The sequence below is a fragment of the Trachymyrmex cornetzi genome, unplaced genomic scaffold (assembly GCF_001594075.2).
Source record: "Trachymyrmex cornetzi isolate Tcor2-1 unplaced genomic scaffold, Tcor1.1 scaffold26, whole genome shotgun sequence".
Lineage (NCBI taxonomy): Eukaryota > Metazoa > Arthropoda > Insecta > Hymenoptera > Formicidae > Trachymyrmex > Trachymyrmex cornetzi.
In genome coordinates, this window is record NW_017297270.1 from 1421886 (window position 1) to 1440327 (window position 18442).

Genomic DNA, 18442 nt, shown 5'->3' on the forward strand with positions numbered 1-18442 from the left:
ATGTGGCTCCCTCTAAAAAAAATTAATAAAAAATATCAATGTATGCTCATTTGATCGCATTTTTAAAAACGTACCAATAGATGGCCCACCCTGTATAAAGGTATAAGCACTTAAAAATTCTTATAAGTCTTACAGGAATATGTTACGAGCCTTACGATTCTGCTTAGAATTTAGGCATGAATTTCATAAAATTTTATGAAAAATACATTAAATTTCATAAATTTTTATGAAAATTTATGAAAAGTACATTAAATTTCATGTAGATGTACACAATATATGTAATTATACTTTTCAGATATAAATACATTAAATTTAATATAATGTCATGAAATTAAATTGAAATTGTGTAATTTAAAAGTATATTAAATTTCATGAAATTTATAACAGTGTAGTATTCATAAGTAATGTCTTAAGACGCTGATACGGCTATGGTATGATTATAGTTTACGATAGCTTAAGTGTACTTAAGACACACAGTCTCAGATGTAAAAATCAGTTATGAATGTTGGACATTAATCTTCTTCCGTATTGTGTACTTAAAAAGTGAAAAATCAGCAAAATAAATATTGCTATCTTTTTTTACGTAATAAATAACAAACAAAAGAATTGTCTAATTCGTAGATTTATTTGAAAGTAAAGACAAATGTAAATAGTAATATGCTTGGCAAGCTTGGTTAAACTTTCTGTTTTTCGATCTAAATACAGGGTGGGCCATCTATTGGTACGTTTTTACAGAGTGGGCCATCTATTGGTACGTTTTTAAAAATGCGATCAAATGAGCATACATTGATATTTTATTTATTAATTTTTTTTTTGTTGTGAAGCTAAAAGTATCCGCGTCAAGAATGAAAAACGATTTCGTTCATGTGGCTCCCTCTAAAAAAAATTAATAAAAAATATCAATGTATGCTCATTTGATCGCATTTTTAAAAACGTACCAATAGATGGCCCACCCTGTACATATTGCATAATTGCGTATGAGTATGACTAAGTTAAATAATATATCACTAAACTCTAAAAATAGTTTACTAATTAAATGAATACGTAATCCTTAAACACCAAAAAACTAATTTATTTTAAAACTGTGATTAAAAATAGAATTAAATATTTTAAGAGTTAATTCTCCCTGTTATAAAAAATACATATTAAAGACTTGTTCAAAATTATTAATTTTTAAAATATTCACTAATTATATAATTACATAAAAGCTCAATAACAATTGTTTCGATATTTTTCAATTTATTTTGACATATTTTTAAAACAATTATCTACAAAGAGTGTTTATAAAAATTGTATAAAAATAAAAATTGTTTCAATATAAAAAATAAAGATTTACATATTTTAAATAAAATATTATTTAAAAATTATGTTTATAACATGTATTAATAATTGCTTTAAAAATATTATTAAAAATATTTTAATTTTTGTTGCTATTTGGATTGATGATCTTTTTAACATGTGAAACAAAACTGTATGGTCATTTCGGTAAGTCTTTTATTAAGACGTTTTGCTTGCTTAATTCATTTACTGTAGAACAAATTATTAACCAATTTATAAATTTATTTATTAGAATATGCAGAAATTTTCAACAATCAGTCGGTCAACCGTTTGCGAGCAATTTCGGTTTCTCTATAAAATATTCATCTGGCCTCATCTAATTATTGTATAATTTTTATTCCATCTCTATTGTCTTCATCTTTTTAACAATACTATTGTGTGGATAAGTAATATCTGAAGATGGTTCAATTTAGGCCGAAACATATAATATTATTTTAAATTTAAATTTATAGAGTATAATATATTGTATATTTTTTATTATATTTGAATTTTGTAATTGACAATTTACTATAATTGTAGTCGCAAATCACAGTAGATGAGTGAAAAGATAAAACCAAGTTGTGATAAGTTAACGATCTCCGATGGATTGTACGTTGACAGGCAGAAATTGTTCCCAAACAGCTGATCGACTGAATGTTAAAATTTCAATAAAACTGAAAATAATATGAAGAAATTGAGAACAATCCAAAATAAAATAATTTTTCAATCGTGAAAATAAAACTCACCGGAGAAGACAAACGCCGACTAAACAAAGATAAGCAAAATTCACGCAGTACTGATGTTTAGTCGGCGTTTGTCTTTTGTAATGTTCACATGTGTTAAGTCTGACCATCTCGTTTGTTAAATTATGCGATTGTGACTCATTTTCCATAAAAGAATGTTTTTGACCATTATTGGACACGTACGTTTTAACATTTTATCATACATTGTGACTTCCCCGGTGAGTTTTATTTTGATTGACGATTGAAAAATTATTTTATTTTGGATTGTTCTCAATTTCTTCATATTATTTTCACAGTTTTATTGAAATTTTAACATTTAGTCGATCAGCTGTTTGAGAACAATTTCTATCTGTCAACGTACAATCCATCAGAGATCGTTAACTTAACTTATCATAGCTTGGTTTTATCTTTTCACTCGTCTACTGTGGTTTGCGATTACAATTATAGTAAATCTGAAGATGGCTCGATCAAGAAGCCGAAACATGTAATTATTGTTAGATCGTCGAGACATTAGCTGCTTTCCATTTACATCGATTCTTAGATAATTCTCACTTGTGACGTCATAACTCAGTTGAATGCGCGTTCCTTTTGCATTCTGACAAGTGAGATTCAACCGAGTTTTTACCCATAATCTGCACAAGATCGAGACCGTGTCCTTTAGTGAGTCTCGTAAATTCACTTCAAAGTGAGGTTATGAACCTATGTTGACAATGTTGACATGTGGTAACTTTTTACCAAAGTAGTCACACAGAGAGGGATTACTTCTTTTCCGGTATGTTATGATATCAGGACGTTATAAACAATCGATCTGTTAATCGTTTGCTATCAACGCCATGATCATGCCTGGAGAGTATTCTTCCTTCGATTATATACGTATTAGTTCAGTTTTAATGTTCGTAGTTTTTAAATATTTTTATTTGAAAATGGCCTAATCAAAAGGTCGAAACATGTAATAAGTTTTTTGTATCCTGACTCATACAATTGTTACGTCTCTCGAATAATATTGTTATAAGGTTTATTATTAAGAATATATTTTATGTCTTGACGCACGGAAAATTTAATAAAGTTTTATTGACTCTTATATATGTCTCTCATTCGTATCAGTACTTACACTACTTACCAAAGTAAGCAAGTAGTGACGTCTGAGTGTAAAATACTCAGTTCACTTCAGACTCAGTTTCACTTGTGTGTAAATGGAAAGCAACTATTGTATTGTTATACTATCAAGATATTTGGAGAAATATCAAGAAATTGTTCTAGTCTATATTTTATATTTAAGTTTTATCGATTATTGACTCTTACTTAGATATGCCCCTTACTTAGATTTTTATTTTTATTTGATAACAAGAGTCTTTATATATATTTATTTTTGAAATAAACATAAGTTTTTGCAGTAAAAAATAACGAGAATTAATTCAAGCACTTACCTAATAGGTAACTAGGAACTGCGGCAAGCTGCGCAAATATAAATATAAAACATAGCCATATATTGTAATTTCGCTCTGCATATCTCTTTGACTGATTTCTTACTCGATTTAACAAAACAAATGTTATCATAGCCAATCTAATCCAATGGCGCAACATCCCAAGTCGGGACCAAGCCTAACTTCTCATACGTATGCCTGTGGTGTGCACGCAGGTTGTATACAGAGAGCACGAACGTGGCGTAGTAGATAGCGCACGAGACTGCTATGCCAGAGATAGCCAGAGATCCCGGGTTCGCGATTCTAGGCAGATTCAAGAAGTTTTTCACGCGCTCGTAATTTCTCTTTGGTGGTCTGACAAACCATCTATCAGATTATCTATTATCAAGAAAACCTCTCAAAAACTGCCGTTCGGAACCGGCGTAAAATTGTAGGTCCCGTATGTCTCTGACGTCTCTGTTATCATAGCCATCAATATTATATTCGCAGTCTCTATAATAAAAATAACTTAATTATTATGCGAAAATGGTTAAATTTTACTTAAAAATAGACAGCTAAAAAACAAAGTAGAAAAATGTTTTTAATATGCTTTACAAAATTTAGTTTTATAATTAAAATTATATATAAATCAAAAACAAGAATATTGTTTCTCTTATTTAAATATAATAAAAATATTTATTATATACGTTAGTTCTCGATATTTCTTCAGTTGATTTTAGTAAAATGTTTCCGTCAGAAAATCTTTTCATTTTTGCGTTATTACTATATATCACTATAATAATCTATGTACATATATTACAACCCTCTTCTTTACTGACTTATTATTGTGCATAACTTTATTTTATATGCAAATCATTACATATTATCGCATCTTATACGAAATATACAATTTGTTATCATATGTGTATATACAGATAAATTTATAAATATTTGATCGCATTCAATATAAGTTTGAATGTTTCAAAAACTTATCATTTACATCATTGTTGCATTGAAAACTGAATCTTGTAAAATTTACAAGTCCTGTGTATTATATTTTTGGGAATATACATTATATATATATGTATATATATATGTGTGTGTATGTTGTGTGTGTGTGTGTATATATGTGTGTAAGGTGTATGTGTTGTGTGCATATATATAAAATATAGATACATATTTTTTTATATCTCTATTAAACAAGTCTGGATGAATCCTGAAACGAGAGAAGTAACATCTAGGAGAGTCGCGGTCCACGTCAAATTAACATTAAAGATATACTGAGGATATTCCGAGATTCTTTCTTTTCCCTTTAGAATTTCTTCGCGACAGTCGTAACCGCTTTACTCCCGGGTGCGCTTTGTGGCACGAGACGAACAGTTATCAGCGATAGATCGAGCATTTTACGCTGGTATTTCTTGTGAAACACCATAGCGGCAGATTGCGTCTTAAACACAATGGTCGCATTACCTTCGCCCATGCGTATATTCTATAACACGAAGAATAGAGAAAATACTGGTTATTAAATTATCGAGCATATATCGTTTATTTAAAATAAGCATAAATCTAAGTAAAAAAATATATAGTTTTTAAACTGAATGAATCTTGAACGTGTTTTATATACATTTCAGTTGTATTCATTTTCGAAACAAAATACAGAATAAAGAGTCAGTATATATAGAGTTCAAGTATACGATTTTAATGGTTATTTTATAGAATTTGTGGATGTTTTTCATTACATTTTTTAGTGTAATAAAAATTTATGATAAAAATTTATATACTTTGTTAATTTTTAAAACTTCTTAATTACATTTTATACGTGGAGAAGAAAATAATACTGAGAGAAAATGTGATATAAATGTAACCACACACGCACGCACACACGCACGCACGCACGCACACGCACGCACACACACATACAAATTATATAAAATTATATAGTAAAATTAATAATTTCAATGTAATATATATAATTATATAATTTATATATATATATATATTCAAATATATTGAAATCAGAATTTTGATATCAAATATATTAAACATCATGTGTATGCAATACATAAAATATGTCAACAAAAAACAATATAATAATAATGAAAGCATTAATATTATACAAGTATTTTCTTTTTCAAATGAGATTACATAGGAACATTTATATATCCCAATATTATAGATATATTATAATATTTTTTCTCATGAAACTATTAAAAAAATATAATTGTTGCAACATGTCAGAAACTTAACGGAATAGGTTTATATTTATATTTTGATATTAATAACTCGATATAAAACAAATGCTTTATAAAGAAATATTGTTAATGTGTGAATTATAAAAAATAAAATACTTATTTCTAATACATATTTCTTTGGAATAAATGTAATTATAATACATATCTTTGGAGTTAACAATAGTAAATTAAAAACTAAAAGGACAATAGATCAAACATAATATATATGGAATAACAGTCTAAACTTGTAAATTGTTTATGATGGAATGATATCTCATCTCTCTCTCTTGTACCTTATGTCTTACAATGTTTGATCGAATAAAATGTTTTGTATATAGAAATATCTATATAAAAAAATATATGCAAAAATAAATCATGGCCCTTTAGAATTAAACTTAAAAGAAGTAAATCTTGAGAGATAAACATAAACCTGAACATTTTTCGTAAAAATAAAAGAAGTATATGAAATATGCATAAGTAATGGGAACTAATACAAGTAAATGTGCCAAGTGAATATTTTTCATGTAAATATAGTCACCTCAATAGTTCCGATGGCTTGACACATACGTCTAATTTGGGCCTCAGACGTGCTCGCGGCTAAGTTTTCTAATTTAACTGTGTTTGTCTTTATTTCAGATAACTTTTTTGCTTGTATTGCAGATTTCTGCAGCACAATTCGCTGAGAGTTTTGCTGCGCACTTGTGGCTTTTTGAATGTAGACATTCGCGTTTTCATTGATCACGGTTTTCTGCAGACCACTCGGTGCTTTATGTCCCATTACTCTCTGATTAATGATTGATGCTTTTGAACCGACAACCGTCGATTTTTGTAATGCATTACTCTGATTCTGCAAAACTTTCTGAGTCTGTATAACCTGCACATTAGATATTTTCTGCTGTCCCTGATTTTTTTGTAGATTGGAGACAGTTTTTTGTATCGTGGTGGCGACTTTTTGCGAATTTATTAGAGGTTTCTGTATCACAACTCTTCGCATGCCAGATGATTGTACCGCTTGTCTCGTTTGTATAATATCAATAGCTTGATTGGTCACCTGTCCGGAATTATTTTTTGAGCCACTCGTATCTGATAAATCGTTGGTTTGTATCGTTCTGATAATTCGCATATTAGATGGTCTGTCTGCTGCCTATAATAAAAACACATATTTTAGAAAAATATGTTACGCAGAAGATAACTCTTAATCATTTTATTTAAAAAATATATTAATAATATAAAGATAATTTTAATTTTAATATGCATCTCTTAAATAATGAAAAAAAATTTTTTTAATTTAAAAAATTTAGTGAACTTTAAAATTTTTTAACTCGTCCTAATCTGAAGGAAATAAAAAAAACAAAATTTATTGAAAAAGTACATTTTATTAAAACATAAGGAATATATGTACAATGATCTTTAATTGTTTACAATAAAAAATCACGATATTTTATTTAAAAATGTATATATAATTATAATTAGTAATAAATATTTAAAATATGCATTTTCTGTTATTAATAATTGAATATGCAATAACAAAGCAAATCTGAGAGAATTTTAAGTCTGTTACAATTTGTTCACTTTTCACATATACATGAAAATATCTATGTATGCATAATCTGAAAAGTATACTAGATCATCTATATTCTTGTTAGCTATATTTAATTTATATTGATACAAAAATAAGAATTTGTTGTTCTTTTAAAATCTTTTTTTAGACATATATCCACGCATGCACACAAAGACTTGTGCACCATACGCATATATATACATATATACATATATATATATATATATATATATATACACAAAAAATCTGTACACACAAGAGAAAAAGATATACCTTGTACAATTCTACAATCGACATCTCATTAACATATTGCTTAGCATTAGAAAATCAATCAATACTAACGAATGTAACATAATAATATAATTAATGTTGTACCTCTGTGTTTTGTGTATTGACAGGACGACTGCGTCCTTTAGTAACAGTGGGACGAATTTTAACAGTGTCGTTTACAAGTCCCATCAGCGTCGACACAGACTTTGTTTCTTGCTGAATATTTTCATTTGCTGAAAGATTTCAGTTATATTAAGTTATATTTGTGATTGATAACAAATAGAAAAGAGATATTCTTGTATAATATTAGATGTTTTCCAGCAACGTACACAAGCGACACTCTGTAACACAGTGTACGATTTTATGCTTTCCAACTATGATACAAGTCGACACAAACGTACACATCTAAAACGTTATGCTCGACTGTCATCGTTTTATATCACTTCGCGAGTACCAAATTTTTATATTTCATTACCATTAATTTTTTTGAGTGTAATACTCCACAATAAAAAATATTAAGATTATATTCGGTTATAGGTGTATAAAACCTTTTTTTATTTCACTTTAGTGGTAAAAAATAAAACTAAGCAACGTTTCAGCTACAAGTAGACACTGTGTTTTACTCTGTCACAAGAGTGTACAACTGTGTTCCCTTGCTGTAAAGCACCATAATTACATAATATAGAAATAATAATACAATTTACCTGTAATAGTATTCGAATCGATCTTTGTATCTTCATTTTGTTTCTCTATCGCGGCCATTTTACGTCTATTCTCTTTCTCGCGTAGTAACTTTTCCCGAAGACGTTTTTGTTCCTCCATTTTTTTGCGATACTCTTGCATTTCTGGATCATTATCTTCGTCCTGAGGTTATAGTTTTGCGATTATTTGGAATTTATTGTTTCGAAAGATATTGCTTGTAGAATGAGAAGTTTACCTTATCAACAATGGTTTCACCTGCTGTATGTACTCTTCGCACTTCTTGAAGATTTCTGTTGGGCGGTTTACTGCGTTTCGGACTCAATTCCCGCTGTCCTTTATCCGAAGATTCAGAGATCCTCTTTTGTGGTGGCCTGTTTACTCCACGAGATGTGAAATTCGTCGATCTAATCTTTTGATCATAAGAATCGCCGCGATACACATTCGGTGGCGTTTTGCTTCTCTGTATATGATCATTTCTTGTTCGTAGCGGTAAATCTCTTTCTCGATAACTCTGGTGAGATCCTCTGTGATCCTTGTAGCAAGATAAAACGAATGAATATAAAAAATAGGCGAAATAACATAAATATCACTTGAAAATTATATTTACCTCTTGATAATTGTCCCTTTGATCCCACTGACCTTCCGATTTAAATTTACTATCGTTGTAACTACTTTCGCGAGAATAATTATTATCTGAAGGATAATGCTTACTCGGGCTCATATTTTGAGATCTTTGAGGTCTATTTTCTTGCCACACGTCAGAAAAATATGCATATGGATCCTATATGATAATGATGTAATTTAATGATTTCAAGTTTGATTTATTAATTTTTGTTATGTTACGCAATTACTTACGTCACTTTTATTTTGTTGATAGTTCTGTTGATATTGCGATGAACCTTGCTGAGATTGAGTGTAGGGCCCTTGATTCTGATATAATGAAGGAGGTTGTGGAAATTGTCCGCCATGAGAAACTTGCGATTGAACTTGCTGATTAGAATCCCATGCAAGTCGAGCTAAATACATTTATCATAAAAGAGAAATACGATTAAAGATACTAAATAAAAGAAAACAATAATGGATTCCTGACAATTCAAATAAATAAACAAAAAAATGAGTATTAAGAGTCAGAAGCGAAAATTATTGTGCAAACTAGTCAATTGATAAAATAACATAATTTTAATACAAACGACCATTAAGACTAATCTCTAAAATAATTTACACATAAAAACAATCTCGCCCAGCGGGGAGCCCGTAACCCCAACTGAGCGCGTCTCCCTGGTGGCGAATGGGAAATGACCGTCGACTTACTAAAGTTGGAGGGTAGGAGTGAAATAAAATAGCTCCCGTGGACTCAACAAGCACTCGCCAACTCGCCTGGTAAGCGTGGCGTTTTAATTGCCAAACCCCCCCCCCCTTTCCAAAAATATGAAATATCGAATTTTAAAAGATCATCCCAGGCGAAGAGTATGTAGCCCAAAATCTCGCATTGTTTCTACAGTCTGCCTCACGGATTCTGAGGGAGGCACAAATTCGATTTCTCACCCAAAACAAGCATAGACCAAAAATGGTGTCATGTACATAGCGACCTACAACATTCGCACAATGAGACGCAATGAGCATCTAGTAAGTTTGGAGAAAGAACTAGCCAACATCAAATAGAACATTCTTGGCATAAGCGAGACCTACCCGACGAGACCTACTCGCCTACCCGACGAGGCCCTAAAAACACTCAACTCAGGCCATATTTTATTCCAGAGAAACTCGGTGGAGTCGAGATAGGGCGGTGTGGCGCTTATGGTCACAAAAAGATCAAGCATTTGGTCAGAGGGGTGAGGCAAAGGGACACCATATCTCCGACATTGTTCACCCTGGCAATGAAATATGCCTTCAAAAGTCTTTCCTGGGTTAAAAAAGGCATTGAGATCGATGGGAGTTATCTGAACCATCTGTGTTTCGCTGACGACATTATCCTTTTAAGTAGAGATCTTACAGAGTTGAACGAGATGCTGCGAGAGATAAAGCATTCAAGTCAATTGGTCTTGCATGAACATAAAGAAAACGAAAATACTATCTGTAGACAGACCTAAGATTATAGTAGACCGAAACAAAATTGAGGTGGTGGACGAATATGTGTACCTGGGACACGCCATCAAGCTAAGCAAACAGAATTTAAAAGAAAGAGAGCTTAAAAGACGGATTCAATTGAGTTGGGCAGCTTTCAGGAAGATGAGTCACATTCTAAGGAACCCTAAGATTCCGATCAATCTGAAAAGTAAAGTATATGAGATGTGTGTCCTACCGGTGAATACATACGGACTAGAGGCAATTATGCTTTCAAAACACAATGCGAACTCACTGAGTGTGTCAGCGAGCAATGGAGAGAGCAATGCTGGGGATCAGTCTGAGAGATAAGATCAGAAACGTGACCACAAGAGCGAAGACAAAAGTTACGGGCATAATTAAGAGAGTGGCGACACTAAAATGGCGATGGGCCGATCACATGGTTAAATGCACGGACGATATATGGGCAAGACACCTCTTGTGCTGGCGACCTAGAAGAACAGCGAGGAGTGTCGGTAGACCAGCTTTTAGATGGCGTGACGATATCAGTGGGTGAACAGGTATAAACTGGATGCAGGTAGCGCAGGATGGAGAAGTGTGGAGGAGGATAGAGGAGATCTTCGTCCAGGAGTGAACGGGAAACGACTGAGAAGAAAGAAGAAGAAAAACAAACAGTTTGAATTTACAAAATGATATAGAACATCTAGATCCGTTGTATTCTAATTTATTTATGAGGCTTCTCTCCCTTTACTGTCTTGTAATTCAAGATCAATTGATATTATTGTATGATACGCGACTGACTTTCATAATAAAATTTACAGCGTACGAATTTGCAGCACCTCAAAAATATGTTCAACATAGATATTTTATGTTAAATTTTTTGAATATTTTTTTCTTACTATTTAATTATTGATTTTATATTATAAAATTATATTGTATAGTAAACTTGGTTTGATGACTCACTGATTTGAACGAAACATATGTGAGGCGATGTGCACATAGTAACAAGATTTGTACCATACCTTCTAAATTATCGATCGCAAAAATTTGGCTATACGCGTTCATGAAGAGAACTATGATCCGCGTAGATCGTGATCATGTCGCGGGACTTGGGCGCGTTACCCAATGTCACATGTGTTATTGTTGTACACTTGGATAATCCAAGTGTATGACAATAACTCGCAATCTGCGCGAATCGTTTTTTCCGTGAACGCGGTATATAATTCTTATTCATTGTAATTATTGTAAGACATAATATTTCATATTGATCACTTTTTTTTATATATATGTATTATGCGGAAAAAATTGTTCGATTGGCGTTGAATTGTATAATGTACTGAAGAGGACCCGAATCGTGGATCATTATTATTCATTGTCATATACGTTTGAATAAATTAATGTACACACACTAACATTCTGTGTTAGCTCTCAAAAGCACTCCAAATTTATCGATTTATTTCGTCAGAGCCTATAGTTTTCTTACATTATTTAAAATTACTAATCAATTGCACAATTAAATGCAACACATAATTAATGTACAATAAAAGAACTCACCGTCGTTTCCAGGTTGAACAGTGCCTCTGAAATGAGGGTTGATTAAAATCTTGTGGCCTGGAGGCAAAGACACACTGTGTGATACATTAGATACCGACTGTTGTGGTACCGGTGGCATCGTATTATTAAATTGGCTATTGGGTACTTGATCGGGATGATAACCAGCCCTTGCGTCATATACGCTCCGACCTTCGAATTGTGATTCTTGGAACGGCGGCAGTCTGTTTTCGAAGGGCGGCTGACTAGGCATTTGCGGTACGGTTGGCAGGTTTTGCATGGGTGGGCCCTGGGAGGGTTGCTGGCGTGGGAATCCCTGCATAGGCGGCATCGGCAGATTTCCTCCCGGTGGCAGCATATTCGGATTCCCAGGCGGCAGTATGTTCGGATTACCGAGAAGTGAGACTCCGCCTGAATTTCCTTGCAGTAAAGGCCCTTGATTACTCTGCATCGGCCGATTCTCTTGCATGATACCGACTGGATTTTGGAACGGCGATTGCATCGATGAATGATACGGTGGCTGATTGGGTGGACAATTGTAACCCGGTCCCTGCATAGATCCTACCGTCAAGGGACCTCTGGGTCCGTACTCGGGCAGTCTCGAGCCAATTGGACGTAGTCCTAAGGGGCCCTGGAACTGTCCGGGGTTGAATTGCGGCCTGTTCTCCACGAATTGCGCCGGCGGCCCTTGCATCGGGCCGTTCAGGCCAAAGGGCTGTTGAAAGGGTTGTTGTGGATTAGCTTGTTGGTATATTATCTGTTGATTTTGCATGTTACTTGGTACGCCCAGAAGACATGGTGGTCTGGTCTCTATTAATGGCGGTCTACACACAGATGGCTGATTTTCAAAACTCGGCCGTGCCGTACCAAATCTGCGAAGTGAAAAGTACTATCTTAGAACATTTGAACGAAAGAGAAACATAAGCAAGACACACAGATAATACTGTTTCCTTTCATTTTCTTATTTACTTAATTATTATTCTCATTAATTACAAAGGTTACCGTTTATTATTAAAACCAAATGTTACCTTGGATTAAAGTTTCCAGTTTGTACGTTAAATCTTCCTCTACTTCCTCTTGCTCCACGACCTCGTCCTCTTCCTCTGAACGATGTTCTGGATGGTTCCGATGTGAGGATATTCTCTAATGTATCCGGAATATCATTGTTCATCCTTTGAGAAATCATTGTACGCTCGTTTTGAAATCTGTTCCGCCTTTCCTTCGCCTCTTCGCAGTCGTCGTCTTCCATTCCTTGCCCGTTGCCGATGTACATGCTCTTCTGCACGTTTTTCTGTAACTTCTCGCGCAGATCGCCCATGCCGATGTTATTAGAAACGTTAATGCTATTGGACTCCAAATTTCTGTTGGACTGAGGCAATGCCTCGTGTTCATTCGCATACTCGGCATTCTCATCTTGCTCATAATACGACGACGACTGTGTCTCCGGATGCTCTCCATCTTTATAGAAATCGTTATCGCTACGTTTATCAGTATTGCCTCTACTAAACTCTATATTTTCGTCTTCAGCATCTAAGTCGTCGAGCGCGTCCGTGACTCCTAAGTCCAGTACATCATCTGTTTCCTCTTCTCCCTTATAGCTATTCTGCTGCTCGGGGAATCAAATTGCCAGATATTTGTAATGTAAATACAAAATTTAACCATGTAATGTAGTTATATAATCTATATATCATTAACATATCTAAAGTTGTGCGTATATCCTCCATTCTCTTTTCGTGAAACATAAACGTGTTGGTATAAATACTATAAATATATACATTCGTACAAGTTAGAATTCCGTAATGTTTTTATATAATAATTCGACACATGTAAAATGTAATTTGCGACTTCTATTTTCTTAAAAATTTTGTCTTTAGCCTACTACCGTATCAACATATTCAGGAGAAGCATGCTCTTACGATAATAATGAAATATAAGTCTTATAAAGGACCAATGATAGCGGCAAGTCCAAGTACACAGCAGCGAAAAACGTGAATGTATGCGGCATGATATATTATCGATAAAAGAAAAATGTAACGCGTAATAAATAGTATTGTATAATAATCAAATATAATCTTTACGTAATAGAATTTTGTTTACGCTTCATGGAACAAGATTTGTATATATCAGTGCAATATAATATAATTCACCTTGATTCTCGATGTGTACCCACATACACATAGTTATATAGTAGAGAATTTAGACACACAATTTTTAAAGTTTATTTTTTCCAAATTTCAGCATAACGAGATAATGCGAGAGTGACAACATATTTATTTAAAAACGTATTTTTATAAAACTAATGTAATATGTCACATCAGCTATAATCGAATACATGTAAGTTATTTTTATTATATTCGATAAGCTCTAATACATTAAGTTAATATACGTTAAATATAACGTATAATGTACATTAATATACGAAATTATATAATTTTGATTATTATGTGAAAACATTCAATCAGTTCAGAATATATTGTATTGCATCGATATAACTAAATTATTTTTCATAGTATCTATTTTATCAGATGAATTAAGATATTTAACCCTTACAATACAAGGTACAATTTGGTACCTCATCCGTTCAAATATGGATTACTAGAATCCGTCCATTTTTTTCATCTATTCAAAATGATTCAGAAAATCTCTAAAAATTTACTAACATACTTTCAACTTTTTAAAATAAATATTGAAACTTCATTTTTGGAAAATAATAAAATGTAGTATAATGAATAATTTATAATTACCGAAAGACTCAAAGAAACTTGCACAAACAGGAATCGCTCGGTCACTAGTAACTCGACCTTATACGGTAAGGGTTAACATTAAGAATCGCGGTACAATTCGCATTAAAATTGCAAGTGATAATTTTTCACAATCACCACATTACAGGAAATCAAGACAAAGTCGATAAGATTATACTCTTAAAATGGCTTAATGTAAAAATTCACGTCATAAAAATTTCTTTAGAGCATATACAATACATGTATGTATTTATTGAGATACAAGTATTTCTCTTGTTAATTTTTGAATTTTATATAAAATAAAATAAAATTTTATTCTCAAAGAAAATAATTGCTTATTATAAAATATTAATGCTCTGACTAAATGGAAAACTAAATAATATTTTTCTTTTTATACAAGGCTTTTTATATAATGCAGCTATATAGTTTATATTCAATATTTCACATTAAACCATTCAAGGTAACGAACTCTTTTAAGGAATAAAGCGAATAATCATAGAAATTTACATTAGCAATTAGCACACATAAGATATTATGTAAATTGTATTATATCATAAATCAGCTGTCGTTTGAATGAAATTATGAACATATTGTTGACGTTTTCTGTTCAATTTTTCGATATCGCTTAATGTTCACAATTTATAAAAGTTACAATCGCACAACAGGTAAAATAAATACATATAGCATTGATATTATTAGATTAATATCTTTTAGTACATTAATTGTTAAAAATATGTAGAAATTTGCACTGTACATGTGTTGCATTGTATCAGAAATATTTTAAAATAAACATAAATATCTCAAGCTATTATGTATGTATATAAAAAACATTTTTCATATATAATAAACCAATGTAATTTATTTGTTTATAACATTTAATATTACAACAATTTATCAGCAGCTACTTGTATTTTTTCTACCCACAAAACTTTTTAGCTATTCATTGATACAAATTACGTGCTTACACCAAGCATATATTTTTCGCGTAACTGTAGTGACAATTTTCACAAGTATTTATATCTATATATATAAAAAAGATGTCTTGTATATATATATATTGAAATATTAAACAATAAAATATCAAACTTAGTTATATATCCGCGTTAAAGTACAAATATATCCGCGTGTAAAATAGGTATTTCCAAACGGAAAATATCTATTTATAATTACTGAAAAAATATCCAGCACAACAGATATTACGTGGCACACGTGAGTACATTTACATATGTTAAACTAGATATATATAACAATTAGTTATATATCACGCATGTTTAAAGTTTTGGATTTATCGTATGCGATAGATAGAAGAATACGTGAGAAAAAATCAAGTTTTTTTCCTAGTACAATCAACGAGTGTCGATATAATTGATATTACATCTGTATTGCAATTCCAATTCTTTAACTCATGCATAAAATGCATTAAAATGTTGACAGGTAACGATATAATATATATAAAATATACATATATAAATTATAAGTATCGACATATTATAATTATTATATAAATTAAAGAATTTTAGGCTTTGTAAACAATCAGTCAACTTCTGTATTGGACACACTGTACTGGAATCCCTTATAAGAAACATCAGAGTATTTTCGTGAAAAACAGAAACATTGTTAGTTTATTTTTTAACCCTCTATAACGCCATGTAATTTTGAAATTATATCATCATATTTATATTTATCATATTTATATTTTTTAACTTTTATTTCATATTTTCATCATAATTGAACATAATATTTTATTGGTGCACCATACTGCATCGCAATATCGTTACCTAGAAGTCTATTTACAGTGGATTTTTTACAAAAAATGAGGATAGCTCATTGGTAAATTATTTCTGATAAAAAGAGACATAAAATATTAGGAGATAAAGGTTTTTAAAATATAATGTTCAAAATGCAATATATATTTTTTTGCTTAATTTTTAACTTCAAATGCGAATTGTTTTATGGACTTTCACATACTTAACATATAAATAAAACTATATTACACATGTATATGCAAGTGTTGTACTCCACTATGAAAAACTTCAAAGTCATAAATTATTTTTCAGAATAAAATATTAAAAAATTAAAAATTAATTGTTAATTCATATATCTCAAAATCAACATATATACATAATTTTTTTCCAAATATAAAAAAATCTATAGTTATAGAGGATTAACATTATTTGTTCGGTTAGCGACAATGAATAATAATAGTTGTAAAAACTACTTTCGGCATAAATTAACTTAACGAAAGCAACACAAATAAAGATTTAAAAATAAGATAATTTCTAGATTAAGGTATCATCGTGTATAAAGAAGAAAAAAACTATCATAATTGAGAGAACCGAATATATCGATCGTAAAATTTCATCCGATTGAAGAACGGAACAATATGCTTACCCTTTCTAATTCATAGTCATCTGCTAGGAGAGCCTCCTCCTCGTCATTACCAAGATCGTATTCTTCATCTCCGAGATCTTCATCCAGCAAGGTATCATCACTGAAAGAATTAACGAAATGTTTTTTTTACGAGAAAATCTAATTACAAGAGCGTTAATGGGAAAGAAAAATCTCTGGTCTCCAAAGTGACAACAATTTACGTCATTGTTAGGAGCATTAGCGATTCTAACCTGCTTATTTCGAACGAGGATCCGCGATCGCGGAAATTCGGAGCAATCGTTTTCTAGTTATGGTTTTAATGGAAAATTACACGAAAATAAAATTCCAAAATTAATTATGTGATATTCTGGAATAAGAAATGAAAATACTTACTGTTCTGACATCGTAAGTTACAACTTCTCGTCAATATTCGTAAGACAGAACGAAATCAAGGAACATTAATGAGATTTAAGGGTTTCAAACCGAGACATAGCAAGATGTCAAGATGGAAACCAAATCGCAAAATCGGAGACTCCTTTGACCCCTTTTACACCGAGCATTTGATACGCGCATGAACTAGTAACTTTTTATTATAGCGTTTTCGAATGCAGTGGCTTTTCAAGAATAGAGCCCCTGTATCTTCAATCAAGGCGAAAATTACAAAAGTGAGCAAATTTACTAGGTATTGACCAATGAAATTATCAGTATTCAAGTAAATTCACTCACTTTTGTAATTTTCACCTCGTTTCAAGATACAGAATCGATCCCCAGGGGCTCTACTTTTGAAAAGAAAGGGCCTGCGCACAATAGAGGAACAAGAATTAGATATTAAGATTTCAACCTCTATTGTGCGCAGGCCCAAACGTATACGAAAGTCTAGGGAAATACTATAGTATATGTAACGTATACTATAGCATTTCCCTAGACTTTCGTATACGTTTCTTTTCAAGAATAGAGCCCTTGATCCGGGTTGGATCTTTGATTTCACATGTTCTATTTCGATTTCTGTTTGGTCATAATATTTTTGGGTCAAAGACGGGTTAACTCATGGTGGAAATATATAAGGTGAAACAATACACATAATGACGGTAGCAATATTGGAAATAGCCAATCACATATGTCCGAATATGCACTTTCCTACTGCGCATCTATTAGCGTTTTCGATTGGGCAAAAGTTAGTGCGCACCAGTGCGCACTCAATTCACACCAACACTGGACGAGTTCCATGGGTTGCACTGAATAGTGCAAGTTCAAAAGAATACGCCAAGATTTTCAGTGCTAAAGCTGAAACTCATTTTTGTTCACTTTGAAGCAATGTTCAACAAAATGTTACAAAACTACAGTAGAAGATATTAATAGCGTTTTCGGCCCGATCGGGTTTGCACCAACCTGGGTTGGATTAATCTTTCCTATTGGTTGATGTCACACGCTCTACCAATAGGAGAGCGCAAAACGCCATTAATCCAACCCAGGTTGGTGCAAACCTCGG

At 31.9% G+C, this 18442-nt stretch overlaps 1 protein-coding gene across 1 annotated transcript; it reads right to left on the bottom strand.

Moving 5' to 3' along the window:
- Positions 1-4593: 4593 nt before the first annotated feature.
- Positions 4594-17430, bottom strand: LOC108761721 (RNA-binding protein 33). The gene is made up of 11 exons (XM_018508426.1): positions 17347-17430; positions 16975-17074; positions 12871-13448; positions 11846-12714; positions 9083-9243; positions 8835-9008; positions 8463-8759; positions 8230-8389; positions 7631-7758; positions 6233-6838; positions 4594-4952 (listed from the first exon to the last, which is right to left on the bottom strand). The coding sequence occupies exons 1-11, from the start codon at positions 17355-17357 to the stop codon at positions 4776-4778; spliced, it is 3261 nt and encodes a 1086-aa protein (XP_018363928.1). The 5' UTR covers positions 17358-17430; the 3' UTR covers positions 4594-4775.
- Positions 17431-18442: the final 1012 nt, after the last annotated feature.